This window comes from Curcuma longa, chromosome 1 (genome assembly GCF_044706935.1).
Source record: "Curcuma longa cultivar G26 ecotype Majalengka, Jawa Barat chromosome 1, ITB_CL_G26_1.1, whole genome shotgun sequence".
NCBI lineage: Eukaryota > Viridiplantae > Streptophyta > Magnoliopsida > Zingiberales > Zingiberaceae > Curcuma > Curcuma longa.
Genome location: NC_133861.1, coordinates 7,204,135 through 7,229,374, shown reverse-complemented (window position 1 = coordinate 7,229,374; position 25,240 = coordinate 7,204,135). Strand labels below are relative to the sequence as shown.

At 39.1% G+C, this 25,240-nt stretch overlaps 6 protein-coding genes across 8 annotated transcripts; 2 read left to right on the top strand and 4 right to left on the bottom strand.

The window, feature by feature from the left end:
* Window positions 1-741: 741 nt before the first annotated feature.
* Window positions 742-1,473, bottom strand: LOC141847815 (mitochondrial import receptor subunit TOM9-2-like). The gene has a single exon (XM_074735906.1). It carries the CDS (start codon window positions 1,439-1,441, stop codon window positions 1,091-1,093), a length of 351 nt encoding a protein of 116 aa, XP_074592007.1. The 5' UTR covers window positions 1,442-1,473; the 3' UTR covers window positions 742-1,090.
* Window positions 1,474-2,018: 545 nt separating this feature from the next.
* LOC141837661 (uncharacterized) lies at window positions 2,019-4,683 on the bottom strand. The gene is made up of 2 exons (XM_074725033.1): window positions 3,283-4,683; window positions 2,019-3,144 (listed from the first exon to the last, which is right to left on the bottom strand). The coding sequence occupies exon 1, from the start codon at window positions 4,563-4,565 to the stop codon at window positions 3,321-3,323; it is 1,245 nt and encodes a 414-aa protein (XP_074581134.1). The 5' UTR covers window positions 4,566-4,683; the 3' UTR covers window positions 2,019-3,144; window positions 3,283-3,320.
* A 983-nt stretch (window positions 4,684-5,666) lies between these two features.
* Window positions 5,667-10,928, bottom strand: LOC141837211 (U-box domain-containing protein 33-like). Its single transcript, XM_074724657.1, has 9 exons — window positions 10,451-10,928; window positions 9,989-10,110; window positions 9,770-9,894; window positions 9,149-9,253; window positions 7,965-8,394; window positions 7,589-7,729; window positions 6,935-7,465; window positions 6,094-6,858; window positions 5,667-6,005 (listed from the first exon to the last, which is right to left on the bottom strand). The coding sequence occupies exons 1-9, from the start codon at window positions 10,683-10,685 to the stop codon at window positions 5,817-5,819; spliced, it is 2,643 nt and encodes an 880-aa protein (XP_074580758.1). The 5' UTR covers window positions 10,686-10,928; the 3' UTR covers window positions 5,667-5,816.
* Window positions 10,929-13,911: 2,983 nt separating this feature from the next.
* Window positions 13,912-16,899, top strand: LOC141846208 (pentatricopeptide repeat-containing protein At2g37320-like). 2 transcript variants are annotated; one of them, XR_012603321.1, is made up of 2 exons: window positions 13,912-14,175; window positions 15,893-16,009. XR_012603321.1 is itself a non-coding variant. In XM_074734207.1 (2 exons), exon 2 carries the CDS (start codon window positions 14,878-14,880, stop codon window positions 16,531-16,533), a length of 1,656 nt encoding a protein of 551 aa, XP_074590308.1. In that variant the 5' UTR covers window positions 13,912-14,175; window positions 14,831-14,877; the 3' UTR covers window positions 16,534-16,899. The 2 variants fall into 2 exon arrangements, 1 of the variants encoding a protein (XP_074590308.1); XM_074734207.1 differs by having other exon boundaries at window positions 14,831-16,899.
* A 567-nt stretch (window positions 16,900-17,466) lies between these two features.
* LOC141835391 (signal peptide peptidase-like 1) lies at window positions 17,467-20,400 on the top strand. Of its 2 annotated transcripts, none has more exons than XM_074722852.1 (4): window positions 17,467-17,653; window positions 17,821-18,737; window positions 19,704-19,907; window positions 20,021-20,400. In XM_074722852.1, exons 2-4 carry the CDS (start codon window positions 17,937-17,939, stop codon window positions 20,135-20,137), a joined length of 1,122 nt encoding a protein of 373 aa, XP_074578953.1. In that variant the 5' UTR covers window positions 17,467-17,653; window positions 17,821-17,936; the 3' UTR covers window positions 20,138-20,400. The 2 variants fall into 2 exon arrangements, with proteins under 2 accessions (XP_074578953.1, XP_074578959.1); XM_074722858.1 differs by having other exon boundaries at window positions 17,738-18,737.
* A 213-nt stretch (window positions 20,401-20,613) lies between these two features.
* On the bottom strand, window positions 20,614-25,144 carry LOC141838862 (uncharacterized). The gene is made up of 2 exons (XM_074726465.1): window positions 23,639-25,144; window positions 20,614-21,264 (listed from the first exon to the last, which is right to left on the bottom strand). The coding sequence occupies exons 1-2, from the start codon at window positions 25,103-25,105 to the stop codon at window positions 21,046-21,048; spliced, it is 1,686 nt and encodes a 561-aa protein (XP_074582566.1). The 5' UTR covers window positions 25,106-25,144; the 3' UTR covers window positions 20,614-21,045.
* Window positions 25,145-25,240: the final 96 nt, after the last annotated feature.

Here is a 25,240-nt window from a genome sequence, read left to right as displayed (position 1 = left end):
TTAATTGTTCACCACAATGGAATGAACATGAGGAATATGAGCGCGAAAAAAAACCCATCCCTCAGCTTCTAAACAGGATCTTTTACCAAATCAGATTGAGAATAATATACAATTGCAATACTGGTAATTCCAAAGACTTATCCATGCTGTTATTTTCTAACAAAATATAGTCTACTATTGTTCAAGGTTTAAGTAAAAAACATTGCATTTCATCTGACAATTCAGTCGACAATCATGCAATAGAAGAGGATGAGAGAAGAAACCTAAAACAGAGAATTCAAAATCTTGGCAAAGAGGCTTCCATGTATGCTAAAGAAACTCAGACCAACTATTCAGAAGGATAATGTTCTGACACCAAAGGATTTTATTGAAAAAAAATGTAAACCAATCATTATATGAACAGGATTAAGCCAACTTAAAACTATACACTTGGAACAAATCAGTTAAGAGGAACTTCATAAGAAGAGCTACATGAATCTAAAGAAGCTATATTATCAAGCTTGATATAATATATCCGCAATAGGGTACAAAATAAAAAACTAGTTAATCAAGAGAAAAACATGGCAAAGTCATAGGTTGCATATGCTAAAAGAAGTGATTGTCAATCAATCAAAGCAATTAGAATTGCAATACCTAACTTTTGTTTTTGTTTTCAAAATACCACTGTTAGAAGGCCAATGCCTACTTGGAATAACTATAGATATGAATATTTAAGCACCTATCTTCCATCACCAAAAGATGTAAAAAGTAAAAGAAAAAACACAACACATATCCTACTACAAACTAGTCTCTGTTTCGAATACAGGATGCATAACTGAGAATTGTTAAGAGATTAACAAACATGGTCAATCATTTATGCAATGAAAAATCTCATCTTGATTCTTGAACACTATTTCTACCTTCATCAGAAGGAATCACAGAAAACAACCAAATAGAATAATCCTCCACCATCCTCATTAAATCTAAAATTCAATTCAACAAGAACATCAAAGTATTTCTAGTCATCAAATCAAATGCGGTTGCCTTAATAGGAATTATCACTACCGCCGATCTAAGAATGGGATCGGATCACCGACTCCCAGTCTTTCTCTCACTTGGATGTTGCGGCGGCGGCGGCGGCGTAGGGGGGCGGCGGGGCGGTGGGGGCGCCGAGGAGGGCGGACTGTTGCATCTCCAACTCGTTGAGCTGCTGCTCACGGTCCATCTCGATGATGAGCGGGACGATGAGGATGAGAAAGGTGGTGCCTGCGATCCACGCGGCCTTCCCGGTGCTACGAAGGAGTTTCTTAGTCACGGTGGCAGCCTCAGCGGCGGCGGTCCTGCCCCGCGCGACGATCGCAGACTGGGAGACGGAGCTTGAAATGCGGGACAGCACGCCCTCGCCTCCACCGCCGCGTCCCGGAAGCGAACCCTTTCGGCTCGAGGAGGAGGAAGACGACATTTTTGCGCGTGAGAGAGGAAGAGGCGGCTCGGCTCGCTGCAAGGAGGAAGATGCCAGGTAAGCCCTCAAAATTTGCGGATTTATAATCTCATAACGGGCGAATAGATCCGATCCGATATCGATTATCACCCAATAAGCATAAACGATGTTGCCGCTACAATTTCAAAAAAAAAAGATAAAATATTTAAAAAATTCTTTAAGAATAACATTAAAATTTAATCATATCATTTGGTCTAATATAAAAATTATAAAATTAATAATTTTTATTTTTTATAGAGAATTAAATCATTTAATTTTTGAATATTTTTTCTATTTGAAATTCAGACTCTGATTCTCTTATTACTCCATGTATCATTTAATCATCATTCGTTCGATTAAGATTTTTTTAAATGTATCCCTTTCAAAGGAGTGAAATCCACAAACATTAAGAAGTTATATAGGAGAGGATCCAATGGGCATAAGTTCTCTCCAAGTAACCCGATCGGAGAGAGCTCGAAATCCCTTCGTTTTAGGTTCGAGTAGAGGAACCAACATACGCAACCACGAGATCGAAGAAACCGAGCAAAGCAAAGCGAGGTTTTCATTCGTATTATAGATAAATGGCTTTCACCACATTCTATTACAATAATATCAATATGCATTTGCTAGAGACTATCTTGAAAGCACAAACACTTGGTGTTTAGATCAAGTTTCAAAGATTACTTTGAAATCAGATTTACCTCTGTTTAATATCGACTATTCGCTTAAGAGTTAGATCCGTCAACCGGACATTTTCTCATAAATAGGATAAAACTACCGCGAAAGAAGTCTTCACATTCAAATGCATCAAGTTTCTTTCAACACAATTCAACAATTCTACTAAGCTCTTCACATAAAAAGAGTGTGGCATTCAGTATGATCCATGTTTCGGGCATCTAACCTTCACATGTGCTTGTGGTAACGAAATGGAACGACGAAACTGAGTCACGAAGACGATGACCTTAAAACTGAGAACCATTCGACTGCACAAATGCTTCCAGTCAGAATCCTCTCCAGAAACTCAATGCAACTTGCCCAGGATGATAGAGTTGAGGAAGCATCATATAACTGATGCATGTTTCATTCAATGAACTGAAGATGCAAAGTTTAAGGTCACTCTTCTGAAATCATAACAAGTCCACACTGATCACAATCTGGAGAACAAAAACTGCACATAATTGTAAGTGTGATCGGATTCATATTTGTATGACTACACTGTTCGATGTTTCTGAAATGAAGAAGACAGAGAATAATGAAGAACTTCATGAGACATTTTAAGGGCCAAAAACTATTAGTTCCCTTGATGCAAAAACTGACAGGTTATGATACACATACAGTCATTGGATTCATACTTATCCATGAGTTTTTCATCAAATGCAATGCTTCACTTTTGAATTTTCCCTGTGCCACTCTTTTGCCATTTGCCAACTCAAAATGGTAAGTGCAAGCTTCCAGATGAGATAGGAAGAGCCTAACACATGAATGGTAGCTTTCTGGATTCCCATGGTGGATGTAAACACCATTCTGTTCTACTGAAACTCCAAGTTAGGGCATTTTGACAGAGATCTTAATGTTGATGTCGTGGGAGATGGCTGATCAAAAAGGAAATTCTGAGAGCAAAAACTTTTACTAGTCTATCTCCCAATCCTTGAGTTTGTTATGATCCTCAAGCTTTGTGCTTGTGCCTACAACAACAACAATCAAATCTTTATCCCATTAAATGGAATCGGCTGTATCGATTTTTCTAAGCCTTGGGCTCGATCAACTCAGCTATTTGCTGCTAAGGAAGAAGCCAAAATCATGGAAGAGAAATCAAACCCTACCGCCATTTCTGCAGGTGCAATGTGATGTGCTCTGCAGTTTACCATATGGTGGAACCCCACAGCACCTCCGCGAGCAATGTGGCCGCCTCCGCGTCGGAGGCGGCGGCCTCCTTCACCCTCTCCACCACCTGCTGCTTTATCTCCCGCTTCTCCCGCTGCCGCAGCCCCTCTCCGACCTCTACCTGCACCGTCCATCGCGCGACGCAGCTGGCGAACGGACGGGTCTCCAGGAACCGCCGCTCGTCTGCCCCGGACCGTCCGTGCCACAGCCACCCGGCGGGCACCTCGCAGCCTCCGCTTGCGTCTATCTCGAGCAGGGTACCGCCAAGGTCCGACCTTTGGAGCGCCGCCAGGCGCTTGATCAGTCCTTGGGCGAGCATCGCGTCGTTGGCCTCCTTTCGACCGAAATAGCCGATCTCCAGCACGCAGTCGAGCGCCAGCACTCGCACCTCCACGCTGGCCCCGCCGCCCTCCCCGCTGCCGAGGAGGGCGACCAACCGCGGAATCGCCCCTCGGGCGTGGAGCTCGTCCACCAGCGGGCTCCGTATGGCCGCGATGAGCCCGTTCAGAGCGCCTAGAGCGGCGGGGGAGGTAGAGGACATGGAGACGAGCGCGTCCACCGTGGGGCCCATCAGAACAGGGCCCACGAAGACGGCCTTGTTGAAGCGGACCAGGGCGAGCGCCGCCGCGGCCGCACGCTCGCGGACCAGCTTCGGCGCCAGGGCGTCGGAGAGAGCGGACTCCACGGCAGCGAAGACCCCGTAGCGGAGTAGCACCTCCTGCAGGCCGCGGTCGAAGCCCTGGGAGACGCGCAACTCCATGGCGCGAAGCAGCAGCGCCTGCTCCTCCTCGTCGCGTTTGTCGGCGGACAGCAGAGCGGAGACGAGTCGATCCGCGTTGACCCGATAGATCCACGACTGGATTTCCGCGCCGATGGATCCGGCCACCCTCGATATCTCGTCGCTCTTGCTGGATCGCCGGCGGAGGATCGATCCCAAAATCCCACCTTTACCATTCTGGCACGAGCCAGACTTGAGGGAAGAAACGAGCGACTTGAAGCGGGAAAGGAGGTCAGAGAGGGTGGAGAGACGGGGATCACCGGAGAGCAGATCGTCGGAGCCAGTAGAAAGCTCGAGGAGAACTTTCATAGAAGGAGAAGCAAAATCACTACCGCCGCCGCCGCCGCCGCCGCCGCCGCCGCCCTCGCCGGGGTTAGCCTCAATGTCCTTGGAAGCCTTCTTGAGGGCCTCAAGCACCTCACTCATCTGCACCTTCTCCTCCATTCCAGGAAGAGAGGAGCAGCTGCTGCTACCTCTTCTCGATCTCCGGACTCCAAATCGAGAAATTGAGGATGGATCTAGAGCTCGATCGATTGTCTCCGAAAGCCAAAAAAAGGACTTTTTTTTTTGTTTCTTTGTGTCTTCGCTCAGGTCCGTGGAAAAGACGTGTAGTTGTCTTGGTGAGCACTCGACACTCAACTACAAGTCCACAACCTTCATAATTCTTGAATATTTAATCACTAATTAATCTAATTAAAAATAAAATAAAAATCAAAAAAGTTTTTTTAATTATCATCTTCGTGAAAGGTGTGCTTTTTTAAAAATAAATAATGCACGATTCCTTATTTCATAATATTATAGTTTAAAAATAAATAAATTTAAGTTAATTAAAACATCAATACATAAAATATTTTTATTCAACGTAATTAACATGATTAAATAATAATAATAGTTATGTAATGTCTGTGTAGCAGTTGCGGTTAGAATTATAACAATCATATAAATGGCTACTATAATAATGTATTAATTAATTAATAATTATTATAATAGTATTTTATTTATTAATTGGCTGCTATGTTATAGTAGCCAATTAATAAATAGTATTTTATCTATAATTTTTTTTATCAAATTTAATTAGTTTATTTTTATAAGTTCTAGTAGCTATTATATAATCGTTATAACAAATAAAGATATTTTTATATAAAAAAAATATGATGAGTGTCTTCTTTTTTTTTTTGTCTTTTTAGACCTCTTTAATTTTTTCTCTTAAAAAATATAAATTTAATATATAATCTCAATAATTCAACTAAAAATAATGCAGGATTTGAATCTTAGTTGGTCACGTGACTCACGTTTGTTTGACTTGCAGGAGAAGACCAACAGTAAACACTTTGACCTTGAAAGAACAGTTGTTTTAATATACATTTTTTGTATATTCAAATTTTGTAAAATTAATTTTTTTTTAAAAATTATTAAAAAATCATAAAATTCGGATACACAAAATTTCATTATATATATATATATATATATAAAAAAATAATTAGCTAGAAGTTTGTATGTATGTAAATCAACAGTATAGCAAAATAAACAGTGATAGATGGTGTTCTCATTCTCCTGTGTCCAATATCAAACAATGATGGAATGCATATACATGGAACATCAAAGATCCAAACAAAAGACTATACATAATTACATCACAATCTAACATTTTCGTATGCTTTCTACATGAACAATAAGATTATGCAAACAAAAGATTCATTTCTGAAACTGTTGAAGCCATCCTTGAATTGCATGTTGAAGAGCATGATTGGGTGTCAGCTCATGGTGGGAGAGCTTGCGGTTAGTTATGGGAGAAGTGTCGCGGCCGCTGTGAAGCCATTGTCGAATAGCCTTAGCTTCATAGGTGAAGCCATCAGCTGCTACTTGTGGATCTTTCATGAGCTCCTGCAGTTTCAGTCATAGAAGTTGAACACGATGCACTTGTTGCAGGTGGAAGACAGTTTTCATATGCATTTGGTGTCGAACAAGTTACCTTAACTATCGGGCACATGAAGTATGAGGGAATGCAGGCTCTGTCTTCTGTGATCGATCTGAACGAAGGCGATGATCTCTCGAATGAGGCGTACTTCGCAAAGGGCTCAAGAATCTCCCATACCTCCTTTGTGTCTGGCCTGTCCTTCCTATTCATTTCACAACACTTCAATCCCAGTTTCAGCAACTTCTCGGCCTGGACGCAAGGCCAATCTCCTGCCGAACGATCAAATATCTCATGTGAAGATTTCTTATAGAATGCATCTCGTACCACTTTGCTGATCCCAAATGCAGGCCTTCCAGTCAGGAGCCTTAGCAGTATGACTCCGAATGAATAAATGTCAGATTTGGTGGTGATTTCTCCATACGAAAGCAATTCAGGGTCCATGTAGGCGAACGTTCCCTTGGCCTGAAGCGTGCAATGCAACAGGGTGGTGCTATCGATAGACTGGTCGAGCAGACGACAAATACCAAAGTCGCCGAGCTTGCTGACTAAGTTTGCATCAAGAAGAATGTTTGCAGGCTTGAGGTCGCCGTGGACTACACCGAGAGGTTTGCACGAGTGCAGGAAGATGAGAGCTGAGCATATCTCAGAAGCAATGCGCACGCGAGCCTGCCAGGTGAGCGGCGGAGTATTGTCGGCACGGGTTAGTCTGTCTTCCAAGCTTCCATTAGGAAGAAACTCATAAACAAGAGTCCATGCTTCCGGGCATGCTCCTATTAGAGTGACAAGGTTTGGATGCCTTACTTTACTCAAAACTTCAATCTGAAAAACCAAAGTTACAATAGCATCGATTTCAAAATGATATTGAAAGTATGAAAACATGGATATAAAGGTTTACCTCTCTCTGGAATTCCGATTTTCCTTGCATTCCTTCAGGATGTAATCTCTTTATTGCTACTCTTGTATGGCGAAGGAATCCTTTATAAACACATCCATATCCACCCTCACCAATCTTTGATGATGAATGAAAGTTGTCAGCTGCTTGCTCCAGCTCCGAAAGGGTGAAATGTGAGAAGGCTTCTGCTCCATACGAGCTGATTGTTGCATCTCCTTTCTTCTGGCTCAGTTCTTCATTCTCTCTAATGGCATCGTCTAGCTCTTGACGCAATACTTCATGCTCTCGCCGGATTGAGTCGATGTAAGCATATGCCTCAGACAATTTCCCCTTAGTATCCTTGAGAGTTTGGTCAGATTCAGATTTTTGGAGCTGCATCCCTTCCAACTTTTCACGTGCTTGTCGTAGTTCTTCATAAACTTCATCTTGTTGTTGTTTCAGAATTGATAATTCCCCTTTTCCTTTATCTAGTGTTTCTTCAATTTCTTTTCGTAGTTCGACCTCTCTAGTGTGCAAAGTCTCAGCTACTTTGACCTGCACAATTGTGCTGTGTTAGATGGTAAGAACTTCAATTACACAAACATGCATGAGCAAAAACAATTTGGATCTACATATGCTATTGGTGTTAAAAGATGTTTTTGAATGCCTAGATCTCACCTTTCTCATTGCCTCGGTTAGATCTTTTTCAGCCTTTTGTCGCTTATCAAACTCTTCATAAGCTTCACGTTTGGAAATTTCTACTTCACTAATTGCCTCTTGCAACTTTTTATACACGGCATCATCGATGTCAAGGTCTTGCTGCAACATATAATACAAGGAACTAGAATACAAGGAAGGTCGATGTTGATTGTCATTTCAATAAGAAAAACCTATCATAATTGCTCTTCTATGTACTGATGTATAACTAGTTTGTAATGAATTTCCCACCTAATTTAGTCGTTATTCTGAGGATGAATAGATAGTTGAAAGCATGATTGTTAATCATATAGTTACTCTGCCAAAGTAGAGTCAATGTAAAAAAGACAAACTATACCAACTCATGTTGTGGAGACTGAACCGGGCAATCCTCTTCGGCATCATGCATCAAGGGTAAAACGATCGATCCATCATCTCCACACACATCCTTGGATGTCATTTGTATGTCATCACATTTTGAGCAGTCTGAAGCTCTTGAAATAGTATCCCAATTATCAAAAGTATTGCATTCTCTGCCTCCAGAAATTGGTGACCTTCCTAGTCCTTCATTAGACAATGATGCCAGTGTCAACTCTGTGTAAGTAGTAAAATCCACAGATTTTGACCTAGGCGTAAATAGATCTTCTGTCGTAAGATTTGAAAAGTTTGTGCGGTCGCCCTGCGCTCGAGATAATGACACTGTTCTCCGTGCTTCAGGTAGGTTGGATACTGAATTTGGGCTTTCCACAAGTGACTTTGGAATAACAGGTTCATCAAGACAAGCATCCCTGTGAATGAGATAAAAGAATGTGTGACGATAAAAGGTTAGAAATCGAATAAGATATATATAGATTCTCTCTCCTTGATGGATTATTTTCTGAGCTGAGAGCAATATATATAAGAACACAATAAAGGTAGGAGAAAATCTTTTGACAGTGGCAGTAAAGCTCTGATAGTTTCTTTAGCAAAAATAAAAAAGCTAAACACCAAGTTTTTACTCATTTCGAATAGTTTGCGGAAAGATACAAAGGAGGTAACAAATTTATCAAAGGTACAAGGACCAAGAAGCAGCATGCATTCAATTGTAGTCGTAGATAGTAACTTCATTATATAAAATTTCCACATTTAGTCAACACCTGAACAATTTCGAGACATCTTCAGCAAAAGTTTACTGAAAGAAAGACAATGAGACCATGCATGTGTTGATTATAGGTGCCATATCACCTAAGATGTATATTGATCTGAAGGACAAATGATCAAATTTTCAGTAATATCATCGGTGCAATATGCTATGATCAGAACGGTGGCGATGAAAAGAAGCATGAGGTTCAAGGATAAAGCAAAGATACATCATTCAGTGCAACGAACACTATTATTTACTCAGAGCCCATACATCATGGAGAAGAAGTACAGATTGGAAACTTAAATCATAATCTAAGAAATTAGTTTTCTCAAGGATATAAAATGGTATGCCAATTAGTCCAATTAGTGGATTGAAAGTTTATTTATTTATTTTTAATAAGTGGAGAAGTTGGGATTTACCTGGGATAGATTAGATTTCCTTTGCAGACAAACCAAATCTTGCATGATGGATCAACCTGCTGTTGCAAAGAACGCGCTGTCTTCGACTTTGGAGCCCTCATTTTCCTACGATACTATCCTTCAGTTAGGAGTAGACAATTTCATGAGTTTACACTAAGATAAAAAGTCAACCAGGCCATAGCTTAGTGCGCAGCAGATAATAAAGAAGCTTTGCATCTTGATAGAGGTGTTCTTTGTTTGACAAGGAAATTTTTTAGCATCACTGTTTTCGATAAAATTGATCAGATGTAGGGTTGTAGGGAAACTTACAACTAGCAACAACATTCACATGAATTTAGAAGTTGTTTCAGATCACCTTGTATATCTCATCTTAACCATGAACCATACAACTTCAACAGAAGAAATCAGTTTTGATTTACTAGACCGTAACAGATTGAGATATAAAGTTTATTTTATGTCAAAGTCAATTGAAATGCCCAACCTAAACTATTGCCATGTATAAATGCACACATTTTAGTTCATTGAAGATGCAAAGAAAACAAAATTCTTTTACTAATACAAAGGTATAATCCTTTACTAAACACACACAGAAAAGCAAGATTTCACATTCAAAGGGCACACCTTGAATAGTTTCTATCTGCTGCTGCTCCCATTACAAGCTTGGTGATCCTACATTTAGCAACGAGCTCCAGCAATCCTTTTCCGACATTATCGTTCTCGATTACTAGTGTCTCAGCTTCATGTACCTATAAAATTGGAAAAACAGAACTGAATCTATAACTTACTTGAGGATATAGTTTCATAGATTCATTTACATATGCAAACAGTTGCATTTTGTACCTTTACACGAGAGCAAAGATTCACATACTCATCTAAGCATTGATTCATCTTTTCCCTTTCATCGTCTCTGTAGGCACTGACCTCCTTCTCCTTCAGCTGGTTTGCAGGAAGCCATCCCAATGCTGCAAGTGGAACAAGAAGATAATGTCGAAAGCAAGCAGAATACCCCCACAAAATCTGAGATATGTAGAAGTTTTTGACCAAATCGAATCAGACAAAACAAAAAATGCTCTTCTTTTCTCAAGTTGGCACACAGGTTCCATGTCAAACAAACAACCGGCATTTACTTTTGGGTAGTTTACAAAGGAAGCGTTTGCTTTAGGCTGTCAAGAACAATCCCTAGGGATTGGAGCAGGAAGCAAAAGCTTTAATCAAGGAAGAAATTTGGTAAACTAACCGGAAAACACAGTGGAAAAATCGGTTCTTGGAATTTGAAGCGGAGAGGGGGGAGGAACTGCATACCGGTGGGGATTCTGTGCGCCGGGCGGTGGACGTGCACAATGACGATCTTCTTCTCCTTGGAGGTGTTCCGCAGCACCCACAGGAAATTATCACACCATTCTCCGATCTCCTTCTCCACCGCTACGTACACCGCCTCCTCCTCCTCCTCCGCTGGCAGAGGCGACTCCCTCGGCTCCTCCACTATCTCCCTCAAGCTTCCGCGCGACGACTGATGGCCGCTCCGCCTACGCTCCATCGCCTTAATCCGCCAAGGTCAAGACATGATTGAGCCACAGCGAGAGACAACCTCGTACCTTTTTCCTCTCCCACTCCTCTTTTCTGCTCCCTACTTCGCTTTTGGGAGACAAACTGAAAAAGGAGGGCCTTTTATACGATATTCTGCTCTGAACTTGCTGTCCGGACTGCTCCTCCTTTTTAGCTCCCTTTCTCAGCTTTGTCGTCTACCTTTTGTGCACTTCTTCCTCGAAGCTTCTTGCGCAACATCTCCAGCTGCAGTTTGTGGTGATTTGTAAGGAGAAAGTGACTCCCCACATCACCATATGGAGCGTGGTAACGAAGAATCGAAGGGATCTCTCTGTCAAACTGAAACTGGTATCGACCGACGTATATTCTCTTCTGCGTCAACTTCTGCCGCTCTCTTCCTCGCCTCTTCCGTGACCATATACACAATATCAAAAGCTTCAAAACGTCGCATAAAATTTATAGACAACGCGACTTGACCAAGAGTGAGATATCAAACTAAAAAATCTCCGAGAATCTAAAGCTTCTGTTTACCGTACCACTGTTCATAAATTTCTCAACGCCTTCGCTTCAGCCAAGCGAAGCAACAGTGGATAAATAACAGAATATTTTATTTTACACTAAATTTTTATTAGTTTCCCTACCTGAACCCCCATAATTTTATTATTATCATTTTACTCCTCATATTTAGCCACTCATTCTTTAAACCAACACTTAATTTTTCTTATTATTATTATTATCATTTGTGTTTTCAAAAATTCTTATAATTTTAAATAGATATTGAATAAAATTTTTAAATGGATTTATCTATATAAGAATGTTTTCTTGTGATAAGATTATTTCGCTTCATCAATTTCATCTCAAATTTCTTGGCGATTCGATAGTTTAATTTTAATGTTGCATCACTACTTCTTTTGTGCTCTTAGAAGTAGAGCAAGTTTTTCTAACTTGTCCCTTGTTGTTGGCTTTGTTATAATTTCTTAGTATTTCCTTTAGTTTCTTTCCCTTGTACTTGTTTCATTGTTTGCGTACTTGTTTCACAAAACAAAACTAAATTATCGAAGGCGGCACATACTTACAAATCAAACTTCAACGTCTATTTTGTCTCGGACCCAATTTTCTCATCAAAAAATTGAAAATTGAAGAAATACACAAGACGAATAGAGACATTGATGGATTTGGCATGACACGAGTTCTCAAACCCTAAGCCAAAATGAGCCCATAGCACGGAAGTCTCATACTCGGCTCGAACCGGCCTAGAGGTCCACTTGGTGCTTGAGCTAGAGGCCGAATTGATAGAGCATATTCTTGGGCATATTCCTTGGGTCTCTTCTTCCATCTCACAATTTGATTTATGAGGAAATTTCCATGGCCAATCAATGAGTTCCTTCTAAGAGTTGCCAAGACACATCACGTGTATAAAAATTGACTATACAAATGAATTCGATGTATTTAAAAAAAAAAGAAAAAATCTTTTGTAGACATTTCAAACTCACATTACAAACATTTATTTCTCTAACAAACTAAATGATGCATAAATTTGATCGAGCAAGCTAGTTCACAAGTCCATGGTGACAAAGAAATGCTACCTACCTTTAGCTAAATAGTCGTCATAGCTTATAAGTTTAAAAATAATATTAATGACAATACTTGAATACAAGGATCAAAAGTTTTGATAATATAAATATCCATCTCTTCGAATTCATTAATCTTGGAGATGATTTATCTAATCCTCTAGGGCTAACAACATGTATATAATTGATGTTATAGAAGGATGATAATGATTGCATTAATGATCATAATGTAAGAATAATTAATGGTGACATGAAACTTTGTTTGGGAGGGGGTGAGGAAAGGGAAGGGTAAATAAAGGGAAGGAGAATTTTGATCTTTGTTTGAGATGGAGTGAACTAAAAAGGAAAAGGGAAGAGAAGAGTAAGCTTTACTCTTATATGCTCATGAATTGTTAGAATTTCTTATACTCCGATTTGAAATGTAAGAAAGGGGGAAAGGAATTCAAAAATATTTTTTAATTTTATTTTTATTTTAAAATATTAAATTTTAAATTAACCCATCTATTTAGATATCTTATTTTTTCATCATTGCTTCTTACATATGTATATCACGGTTAGTGTCCAATCACTCGCACTCTACGACATCGACATCGGTCCTCATCGCAAATCTCTTCAAAGACAAGATTCAAGAGGACAGACACAAATAATCTTAATATTCTTCTTCTCCTTCTCCCAGAACAGAGACTTATCCAATATCCCAAATTTTAAATATAATATTGACAGAATTTTATAATTTTTCATTCGTCTTCTACGTGTGTTGTTTTTTTAAGAAGTAAGCTTATTTTTATAACTTTATATATTTAATTTTCATTCTCATTCCTTTCTTCTCAAACAAAATAACATATGTTACATTAATGAATCTTCCATTCCTTTCAAATAAAAGAATATAAATATTTTATTTTCCTTCTCTTTTCTTTTTTTTCCCTCCCTTCCCCGTTAATAAATCTTCTCTTATTCCATCCAAATACAGCGTAAGGAAGCATACTTTCTACGTGGCAAAGACTTTTTTTCCCCTTCATTTCATAGTGGATTGATTAAGTCGCCCATTTACATACTAAGGGATACTTATTTATTTATAATTCTAATAATTTTTTAAATCTAAATAAAATAAATATATTTTTTAATTTAATTAAATGATTTTTATAAAAAATTAATAAAAGGATAATAAATATAGAGTAAAAATAAAAAGAGGCATTATTATTATTTTCATTTGAAAGGTATTTTTTAAAATAAATATCTCAAAAATATTTTTACTTCAACATTATTGTTATAACTATGTTGTGGTTATTTGACAAAAGATAATACTCTCATTTGGGGCCCTTGATAAGTAGTTTCCCAAACGATTTGAACCATCTGAGTGAGTCCATTAAGATAATTATGTTAAAGTTATTACTAGTACAACAAGTTAAAAGTAGATCAAGTTAATTTAAATATAAAAAATTTATATTAAATTAAAATTATTTTAATAAATTAAAATATTTGTAGTTAAGTTTAATTAAATTAATAAAAATAATTTTAATAAAATAGTAGTATATATATAATAATTTTAATTAAATTAGAGTTGTTTTATTTTATATTATCAGTTATAGCCGGTAAAGATATTTTCAGGAGGAGCCATTTGATTTTTGCCGTTAAAAGAATAATTTGAAAGCCGTCAGACGCGAAACCCGACGGTGGAATGATGTCCGGTCGACCGAGGCAAGGGAGGCGGCGGCAGGAACGAGGTGTAGGTGGAGGATGAGGTCGGAGGAGGAGACGGCGGAAGAGGCAACAAGGCCGGTCTACAGGAGTGCGAAGGGATGACAATCCTACTTGCGATATTGAGGCGCTGAAGAAGAGAACAGGGTGGAGGACCACGCAAGTTCCAGCGTCAGATCGAAGCCCTGAAGTCTTCCTGCTCTGCTTCCTCAGGTATCCTCCTGTTTGTCTTCTAATTCACCGATGTTCGATTTGCATATCACGTGCTTGATGAAATTCCTCAATGAGACCGTAGTAAAAATATAGTGGCTTGCAAATTTGATGAAGTTTCATAGAACTTGGAGATGTTGAATGACAGAAAAATTTGGTCGTGATTGTGGCTCATAATACTTGATTCTTATCCATCTTGTAAGTTCAATTGAAGCGTTGCAATGTGCTGAATCGGCCTAAGATATTGAAACTTTCCTAATAGAATTTGAGTCAAATGATTTCTATACTGGTAATCTAGTCCAAGTAACATATCCGATGAGTATTCATAAACAATTGCGATAACTGTTTTCCTCAAAGGAACTATCTTTAGTTAAAGGCAGAGAAGATTAGTCACTTTATGCAACATCCTAGTTTCTATTGAAGCTTCTGACAACTGCTGCAGGTCCCTAGAAGATTGTTTTTATGGACATTACTCTCTCACAAATCAAGCTATAACTCTGCCAAAATCCCATATGTTTGTCCAATCACCAATGAGTTGAAGAAATGATAAATAACTGACTGTAGTAGTTTTTTCCTTTTCTAACCAATCCTCCTTTTTTGCTGATCCATTTACCCTAGTTGTTATTCTTACTCACCAAAGCATTTTGCATATCTACAGAAGTTAATTGGCAAACTGGAGCTGGTAAAGTTGGTCCATGGTTATAGATGGTCGCATGTGTTTCGAAAGGGAATATCGCATGGATAATACTAGTTATGTGGATTCAGTTGTTGCATATTTCTTCCAGCCGTTCTTTCATTTGTATAAAACCCTTTTCCATAGCACATCATGTTCTAGAACAATTCAGCACCTTTTCATCTCTTACTAGATATAGAAAGGTAAAAGACAAAGGACTTGACAAGGCTTTGAAAGTTTTGGATTTGGTTATCCCCAGAACCAGTGATGTTCAAGGTAAGTCAGGCCTTCATCAACTGATAAACGGTTGCATGCATGATCTTCTCAAAGTTGATCAACAGAATTGCTTCAAATCTGTTAAGAAGAGTGCAAGAGCTAATTTGTTCTATAAAGTCAAAGATATATTTGAAACGAGTCATCACAAAGAATCCTTGTTATATACTAGAACAAATAATAAAATAAAGGAAGATGCTCTTTTGCCATTTTTCAAATTGCACAGTAGAGGGATAGAGTTGGATTCTCCCACCATTTCTTTCATCATTAGTTCTTGTGCTTCCTCCGGGGCTTTTGGCACAGGAGTCCAGCTTCATGCTCTCTCAATTAAAAATGGTTGTGAAATATCTTTGACTACTGGGAGCTCATTGATCAGCCTATATTCCAAGCTGGGGCGGTTGCAAGATGCTTATTATATTTTTCAAATGATGCCTGTCAGAAGTATTGTAACTTGGACTGCTATAATTGCAGCTTATGCACAGTACGAGGAGATCGAGACATGTTTGCAACTATTTTCTTCAATGAGACAAGCAATGATAGAACCAAATGACATCACATTTCTATGCATCTTGAGTTCATGCACCACTACTGCATATCTTGGGTTTGGAAGGAGTGTTCACTCTTTAGAACATATAATGGGTTTTGGTTCTTATACTCATGTTTCTAATGCATTGATCTCGATGTATGCTAAATGTGGCAGTATCAATGAATCTCATTTTGTTTTTGAGAATATGCAATTCAGAGATCAAATCTCATGGAACTCCATGCTTTCAGGATTCTCACAACACGGGCTTGCTGATACAGCCGTAGACTTGCTGAATCAGATGTATGCACAGAATGCAACACCTGATGCTATTTCATATCTCTGTGTTCTTTCTTCATGTCGGCATGCAGGACTCATGGAGAAAGGACTTCTTTGCTTTGACCTAATGCTTAAACATGGGGTAAGTCCGGAATTAGATCACTACTCGTGCATTGTTGATCTTCTTGGTCGTGCAGGCTTGTTGGAAGAAGCATTGGATGTCATCAAGAAAATGCCTATGCCTCCGAATGCTGTTATATGGGGTTCATTGTTGTCATCATGTAGGGTTCATAGAAATGTCCGGATAGGCATCCATGCTGCTGAAAATAGGTTTTTGCTAGAACCGCGATGTGCCACAACTTATCTTCAGTTAGCAAATCTGTATGCAAGTGTAGGGTATTGGAATCATGCAGCAAAAGTTCGAAAGTTGATGAAGGAGAGGGGGTTGAGAGCAAGCACTGCATATGCCTGGATTGAAATTGGTGGCAAGGTCTATAAGTTTAAAACAGATGCTTCAGACAATCAGTTTGATGAGATATTGACAATTTTGGATTGTTTAGCATGCCATATGGAACTCTTTGAGTGTACTTCTGATGAGAATTTCATTCTTTGAATATGAATGGCTATGCCATGGAGAAGTTCAATTTGCATCTCATTTATGCTCTAAGATGAGGATTTGTGGCTACAACCTTCCCATGCAACTAAAGTCTGTGTACCTTGGGGTCACACCTTGGTTGATCTACTAGAAGCAGGACGGTCGCATATGCTCGGTAAAGCTTCTTGCGTGAGCCGATTCTATACATTGTCCTAACACTATCCATGTGCCTTCTTGTTGTGGCTGACAATGTGATCCTCTCAGACATTCGTGCTCAACGAAGAACACATCTATTTTGAATGAGGATCTAGAGTCGTCTGAACTTCGATTGACATTCAAGATGATGACATTTCGGGTTTTTGTGTATGACATTCCTTTCCTTTGTAATATATGTTTGATGCTCTAATTAAGTATTTGACAAAGGATTTAAATTATGTTTTAAAAGTAAGGAAATATATATTTTTTAAAAATTAAGAGAACATTTATTTTATAAATTTTCAAAAATTAGTATATGAATTATAGATTTTTAAAAACTATTTAAAAATATACACTTCTTGAAAAAGTTATAAATTTTAATAGATTTTTGTGAAATGTAATTTTATTTAGAAAAATACTAATGATCAAAATGATATTTAACAGTAAGCTATTTTCCAAAATAAACCATACATTAACCAATATGATCATTTTAAAATATTGTATTTTTCAGCTTCCTTTTCAATTTTTTTTTTGGGAAAAAAACAGTTTGTTCTTTAAATTTATAAAATATGATATTTATTATTTTGTGATAATAATATTAAATTTATTATAGAATTTATATTTCTTTGTTCTTTATTTTTTAAACAATATATATTTAAATTTTATAATATTAGGCATAAATTTGAGAGATACATTAAAAAAAAATGGGAGTTATTTTAAATTTTGCCCTCTTCCATTCGGCATTCATTCCTGGGATAATGCCGATGAAGGAGACAAAAGCAAACACAAGTCAATCCATTTCGGCACATGGTCACCGGAACACTTTTCGTGAGGGCGATCGTGCCCTAACTCCCCAGCCCTAATCCAAAATCTAAATCACATCCAAAATCGTCTGTTCGCGACGCGGAGGTGGTGGCCGATCTAGCTTTCAGTTGATCTACTGGTACATGCCTCTTGAATCCCCTTTTTTTCCCGTTCATTTGATTACTTTTGTGTTTTTCTTCACGTATCTTTGATTCTAATCTAGTTCCTGGCACTTACGGACTAGTTTTTCAAATTCAATCCGATCGTGTATACTTGCTGAAGCAAGATCTGTCCATGTGATTGCAGTAGAGCAACCAAGAACTTTGAAGGATAGGTCTATGCGAATATGCGATTGAGGTGGATTCGTGTATCTTAGATTGTGAAAGCCGATAAAGACGGGAACTTTTGGTCCTTTATGTGAAATGGAGTCGCTGTGGAAGCTTTCTTACTTACTCGAACCAGCATCGGTTACTCTCATTGCAACTGCGATTTTTGTGACCTTGGCATCGGCTTTCAGAGCCCTGGATCATGGGAAGGAGATGGAAAGGAACCTGGATTTTTCAGAGGCATCAATTACGTTGGACCGATCTCAAGCTCTTATGATACCTCTCGCTAGCTCTTGCAGCTTGTTGTTGATGTTCTATCTTTTCTCGTCGGTATCCCAACTTATCACTGCCTTCGCTGCTGTTGCATCGGCATCTTCTCTCTACTTCTGTCTCTCGCCTTGCATGATCTACCTCAGGTCACGATTTGGGCTAATGGATCATCTGGTTCCTAGATGCCGTTCCAAGACATTTGCGCGCAGCCAAGGGGCGTTGCTCTTCTTTTGCATAATGCTTGTGGCAACTTGGCTAGTCACAGGGCATTGGCTTCTGAACAATATTTTGGGGATCTGCATATGTATTGCCTTTGTCAGTCATGTGCGGTTACCAAATATTAAAATCTGTGCACTGCTTCTCGTGTGCTTATTTTTGTATGATATTTTCTGGGTCTTCTTCTCTGAGAGGTTCTTCGGTGCGAATGTTATGGTCTCAGTTGCAACACAAAAGGCCTCTAACCCAATTCACAAGGTGGCGACCAGCTTGAGCCTTCCAGGATTGCAGCTAATTACAAAAAAACTAGAGCTTCCGGTTAAGCTTGTGTTCCCAAGAAATTTGATGGGCGGGCAAGTAATCACCAGCAGTGGTGGTGGGGGATACATGATGCTGGGATTAGGAGACATGGTATGTTCTTAAGACTCACAATTTGGCAATTGTTCTTACTTTGTATAACTTAAACTATTGGATTTGTTCTAAGCATTTGGTTTTCTCATTTCACAATTGTATTTCATTCAAAGGTATGATATTGTCCACTTTGGACCCAAACCTTCGTGATTTTATTTTTGGACTATATCCAAAAGGTCTCGTACCAATATAGATATCTTCATCAAGAGTCCCCACATGACTCCACATCATGCTCTGATACCATTATTACGAACAGATGGAATCCATATATATCTCCACAACGATATGATATTGTCTACTTTGGATCCAAGTATTCATGATTTTGTTTTTGGATTATACCCAATAGGCCTCATACTAATATAAATATCTTCATGTTATAACCTCAGGATCTTTTCTATGTATTTTCAATGTGCGATTTTGATTGTATTCCAATAGAAAGAACTTGAGAATGTTGGATACTTGTGTTGTTTAATTCCAATGATCGATATAATTGAGGGTTACTATAGAATAGATTGGGTCACTTATGGTTGTTTAACTTCAAATTAGGTTTTAACGATTTGCTGTGCAGAAAACTGCTACTTAGAATGGTTGTTTGGATCTATTAACAGACCTAAACTGATCAGCAAACAGAACTGTGCTGAAAGATAGTAGTTTTAAATTTATAAGGAATGAGGAATATTATTTCTTACTCTGTTCCAAGAATAATTTATCCCTATCTATTGTAAATTTCCTATTTCACATTCTATTATTCTAATAAACAAATTGGATTAGTTAGTTTGATTAGTATCGATGAGCCAATGGAACTAGTTCTGATTCCATACGGTTCGAGTATTTCAATAAACTGTTCTTTACATTTTTCTTGGAATTTATTCATGTTTTTCTAAACTAGTGTAGTTAAATTGATATCTCCACATCATAATGTGCCTGTGTTACAGTGGCTAATACAATGTGTCTTTGTTTGGATAGGCTATTCCTGGTATGCTTCTGGCTTTGGTGCTCTGTTTCGATCATAGAAAGAGCAGAGACATCTCTTTTCCCCCTGAAACATCATCGTCCTCAAAGGGTAGCAAATATTTTTGGTGGGCACTCTCCGGATATGCAATCGGCTTGGTTACCGCCTTGTCGGCTGGAATCTTGACCCGATCACCTCAACCTGCTCTTCTTTATCTGGTGAGTTTCACAACATAGAATTACCGACCTTCATCAGCTTCCATTACGAGCCAAATGCTTCACAACACATGAAGTCTTCGACATTCTCTTCTCACAGAGTTGCATCACTGCAGGTGCCATCCACCTTAGGACCAGTTATTTTCCTTTCTTGGAGAAGGAATGAATTGTGGGAGTTGTGGGATGGAGCTTACCCAGTCTCGAGCGAGAAGTCCCACTCAATGGAGCCCTGATCCTTCCAACAGGTCTTTGTTATATCGCCCAACAAACCTAATTTGTTTCAAAGCAACCCAGATGAGATGCTTAACCTGAGGGCTATTTATGAAATCCTAAGATACAGAAATGAATTAGGATGGCTTAAATGATATCTTGCTTAGCAATTGACATGGAACATGGCTTGATCCCATGGTAAGATGTCCAAAATATGGTATAAATATACAGTGATTCAGATATTCACAATTAGGTTTTATTTTGTTTCACTATTTTATTTGATTCATTTTAGACTTGACTTGATCCCAGTGTTTTCCAATATTTTTAAAATGCCTCATCCTAAAACGACCACTAAAATTTCCACTTTATTGCTAGAATCAATATTGTAAATATGAAGGCTAATTACAGGTAAACTAATTAAAGAGCATAATTATAGTTATCTTTATAAATAAAAATAAAAACAAGAATCTTAAAGAGCATAATTAACTTGAAAGGCTAATTATTCAACCTGTTAATTTTGAGGTTTTAACAAAACTATTATGAAGGTTTATTGTTATGTTTACAGAAGATGTGCATTTACAACTTTATTCTGCTGTACTCCAGCAGATATCACACGAATCTACAATATTTCATGAACATGGAGCTCCTTGAAACAACAAGTCCACTCCCTTGTTTACTAGTTAGCACAAAAGATAGATAACAAAATAAGGACATAGCAACTTTTATTACTGACAATCGATAAACTCTTCCTAATAGACATTGTGATTCACCTGTAAAATCACTACCCTTTTGAAAGCATCCCCTCATTGATACCGATAAAACGTAGACGGCATATGATCTTCACTTGATGCGCAAACGCAGAGGAAGTTGGTTTTAAAGTTATGAAGAGCATGTGTTCATTCCGTTTCTGTAGGATGAGCGGGAAGGGTATTTACCCAACAGAACCCTCTAGTGTCAAGTTCATCAGTGCATCGACTTCGGAGGCAAACTCGAGTGGGAGCTTGTCGAACACATCCCTGCAGAATCCACTAATCATAGCAGCAACAGCCTTTTCGTGATCGATCCCCCTCTGCTGGAAGTAGAAGAGCTGGTCTTCGCCGATCTTAGAGGTGCTTGCTTCGTGCTCGACTCTTGCCGAAGGATTCTTTACCTGGTTCATGGACATTCACATAGCCGTATGGCAATTAGTTTGAAAATTGATGAAAATTTAAGTTGTTTATGCTGCATGTGTTGGCTGTCACACGATCAAGAAATACCAGATTAATGCTGCTGAAACTGAAAATTAGCTTTACAAAGGATAGTGTTGTATCTTGAATGAACTAAATAAACTTAGTGTGTGTGTGTGCGCGCACACATATATTTCACACACACACACACAAGCCTCATTTTTTGCAAAATCTTTAAAAAAAAACTATCATGTCAAACTGATTATACAATCACAATTATTCAGCATTTTCAGACAATTATTGTCTTTACTGACCAATAAATGTGTAGAAGCAGCAAGCGCAATGATAACCGGCATCATGCTTAAATACCAATTAGTGTAGTGGGGGTTTTAGCAACTTCCTGAAGCAGCTAATTGTGAAGAATAATGAGAACAATAGACAATAGAAAGAAGTCTCAGCAAGAGTGGAATAACTAATCCAAACTGACAGGTTATATGATGTTACATGGAATGTTCTAACTTCACACAATAACCTCATGGATGGAATGTTATAACTTCTAACAGGAGTCAGGCGAAATGAACTAAGATTTTTTAGTTTTGTAGCAATATCTACTCAAACAAATGCTGCAGCCAAAAAGCACAGAATTGCTACAATCCACACCATTTAAAATAAAATTTAATGACAGTAAAGGTCATTGAAGATAAATCACTACTAGAATATGAATCTGAGAATAGGAACTTGTTTGGGCGACAGTAAGGGTGGGTGTGAGAACAGAAGACGAGCTATATATCATCATAATCAATCCATAAGCTTGATCAACAGAAAACAAGCTATATATCATCATGAGTTCGTGACCAAACCATATGTTTGGCCCATCATCAGAAAACAAGCATATTATGCTCAAGATAAGTACACTATTTGATCAAGGTTTATAAGGCAGTTCAACAGTAGGCGACCAGTCCATTGCATAGCACTTAGGCTAAAGACGGGCACCTAAGCAGGGGCATAGATGGGTTGACATTAAAATAATATTAAATTAGGAAAGAGAAGAAAAAAGAATGAGCACACACACATACACATATATAATAACTATATCTTTAATCAATCAAAATAGGTTTATAATTACACATAAATAAGTTGTAATTAATAAGTAAGCACTACACATAAAAACAACATATCATATTTCACATTGCAACCATAAAAATAGAAAATCACAATAAAAATATAAAATATATTAATTCATAATCATTAATCCAAATTGCAAGAAATTGCACTAACTTCTGATTAGTGAGTAACACAGTGATTTTGTAACTTAAAAATGGTAACATAAATTAAAATCTTATAGTAAAACCTATAATGTTATGAAACACCTAGTTTTATTGAGCTATTTGGCAAACTAGCTTGTTCATATGAACACCACCTTGTTCTACTATTTCTTTCTCTAATTTTATTTTTGGATAAGTTGATCCTTGCTTTCCATCTTCAAATCATTCATTATATTTCATAAACATATTTTTGGGTTGCTTGATAGAAAACAAGTGATTCATGTAATATTCAACTATTGCTCACTTGGGTTATTTACACAACAAACACAATACAAGAATGATATGCTTTATGTTTAGGGGTCCCCTTTGTCACTTGGGTTATTTACACAACAAACACAATACGAGAATGATATGCTTTATGTTTTAGGGGTCCCCTTTGTCACTTGGACATTGTCATTTCCCTCCCATTTCAACATGAGATGACACGAATGCAAGTGTGATATACAAGTCTGATCATCATCTCCCTACAAGGAAATTAAGAAAGTCGTGGAGGAAGAAAAAAAAGGAAGGAGAAGATCATAGGAGATAGAAGCAGCAGAAGGGTAACAAAATTACCTATTTGGATCTAAGCCCTAACACTGGGCGTGAAAGCCATCTTGAGTTGGTAGTAGATGGCAAGCAAGCAGGGGAAGTCATCACAAGATTAGTGCACAGACGAAAGTGAGTAGGTGTTAGGGACTGAATTCATAGAGGAGAGGACTCGTGAGATTTGCGAAATCATGAACATAATAATAGTAAGTCAATTGGGTTATTGAACATTCCAACACCCACCCCTCCCTATGTTATTTATTTGGACCCTGTTTGACAACTCCCCTGTGTCCTTATTTTAAAAAAATTACATCACACGTCTGAATCCGTACTCATGTTAGATATCCTATACGAGTAGTTCATTTCTAGACATTTTGATATCAATGGCTAAACTGCTAAGTCAGCGTATCAACTCAAGAAAGTTGGAACAGAGCAAAAAACTCATCATTGATAAGTTCTATAAGAGTAGCATAATAATGTCATGTAGGCATAATGAGCAGCTTACCTCAATGTATGGATATGTATTTGCACCGGCAGTATCACCAATAAGCATAGAATCACATTGCGAGAAGTTCCGTGCATTATCGGCATCAGGCTGAACCTTAACAAGCCCTCGGTAACAATTCCTTGACTTTCCAGCAGATATGCCTTTGGAGACAATCCTGCTCCTCGTATTCTTTCCCTGATGAATCATCTTTGTTCCAGTGTCAGCTTGCTGAACATTTTTCGTCAGTGCTACAGAGTAAAACTCTCCCACTGAATCATCCCCCCTCAGAATAACACTTGGGTACTTCCATGTTATTGCGGAACCAGTTTCCACCTGTGTCCACGAAATCTTTGACCCTTTACCTTGACAAAGCCCTCTCTTTGTGACAAAATTGTAGATTCCACCTTTACCTTTCTCATCCCCAGCATACCAGTTCTGCACTGTAGAATACTTAATCTCAGCACCCTCATGACAGTAGAGTTCCACCACTGCAGCATGGAGTTGATTCTTATCAAACATAGGAGCTGTACAGCCTTCCAGGTAGGACACAGTGCTCCGTTCATCAGCAACGATCAGTGTCCTCTCAAACTGTCCGGTCTCCCGGTCGTTGATACGGAAGTAGGTCGAGATTTCCATGGGGCACACGGTATCCTTGGGAATATAGCAGAATGAACCGTCGCTGAAGACAGCAGAGTTGAGGGCAGCATAGTAGTTATCACCAGGAGGGACGACTTGTCCCAGGTACCGCCGAACAAGATCCGGATATTCCCGGATGGCCTCGGAGATGGAGCAAAAGATAACGCCTTTCTCAGCTAGTTTCTCCCGGTGAGTGGTCGCAATAGAAATGGAGTCAATTACGGCATCAACAGCGACGTTGGCAAGGCGTTTCTGCTCGTTGAGCGGGATACCGAGGCGGTCGAAGGTCTCGAGGAGCTTGGGATCGACCTCCTCAATGCTACCAAGCTTGGGCTTCTGCTTAGGCTCAGAATAGTAGCACATCGACTGGAAGTCGATGGGGGGATACAGGTTGTCGGACCACTGCGGCTCGCGCATGGACTGGAAGCGGCGGAAGGCGCGGAGGCGGAACTGGAGCATCCAATCGGGCTCGCCCTTTTTGGCGGAGATGAGGCGGACGGTGTTCTCGTCGAGCCCCTTGGGGATGGACTCGGATTCGATGTCGGTGACGAAGCCCCACTGGGAGTAGTCCCGATTGAGGAAGCGCTGGATGGCGTCGTCATCCTCCTTGTCGCTGCCTTCTTTGGAGGTGCGAGTGGGCATGGGATCGGTCTGCACGGCACGGATAGGATGGAATCGGACGTTGCGACCTGGGATTAGGGTTCTCAAATTGGGGAGGAGGCGGATCCGGCGGAAGCCCAGGCGAAGACGCGACGGGGGAGAGAGATTGGAGAGGGAAGGGGTTCGGAGAGAGGAGAGAGGCGAGAAGAGGAGGGAGGAGGAGGCAACGGCAGCGGCGGAGGAAGCCATGGAGATGGAAGATCGAGCAGGAGATTGGGAGAAGGAAGGAGAAATTGAAGAAATAGGCGTGTGGAAGGGAGGCGGCGGGCGATCGACGACACCGGAACAACTTGGAGTCTGTTGGAAACAGCCACGTGGCTGAAT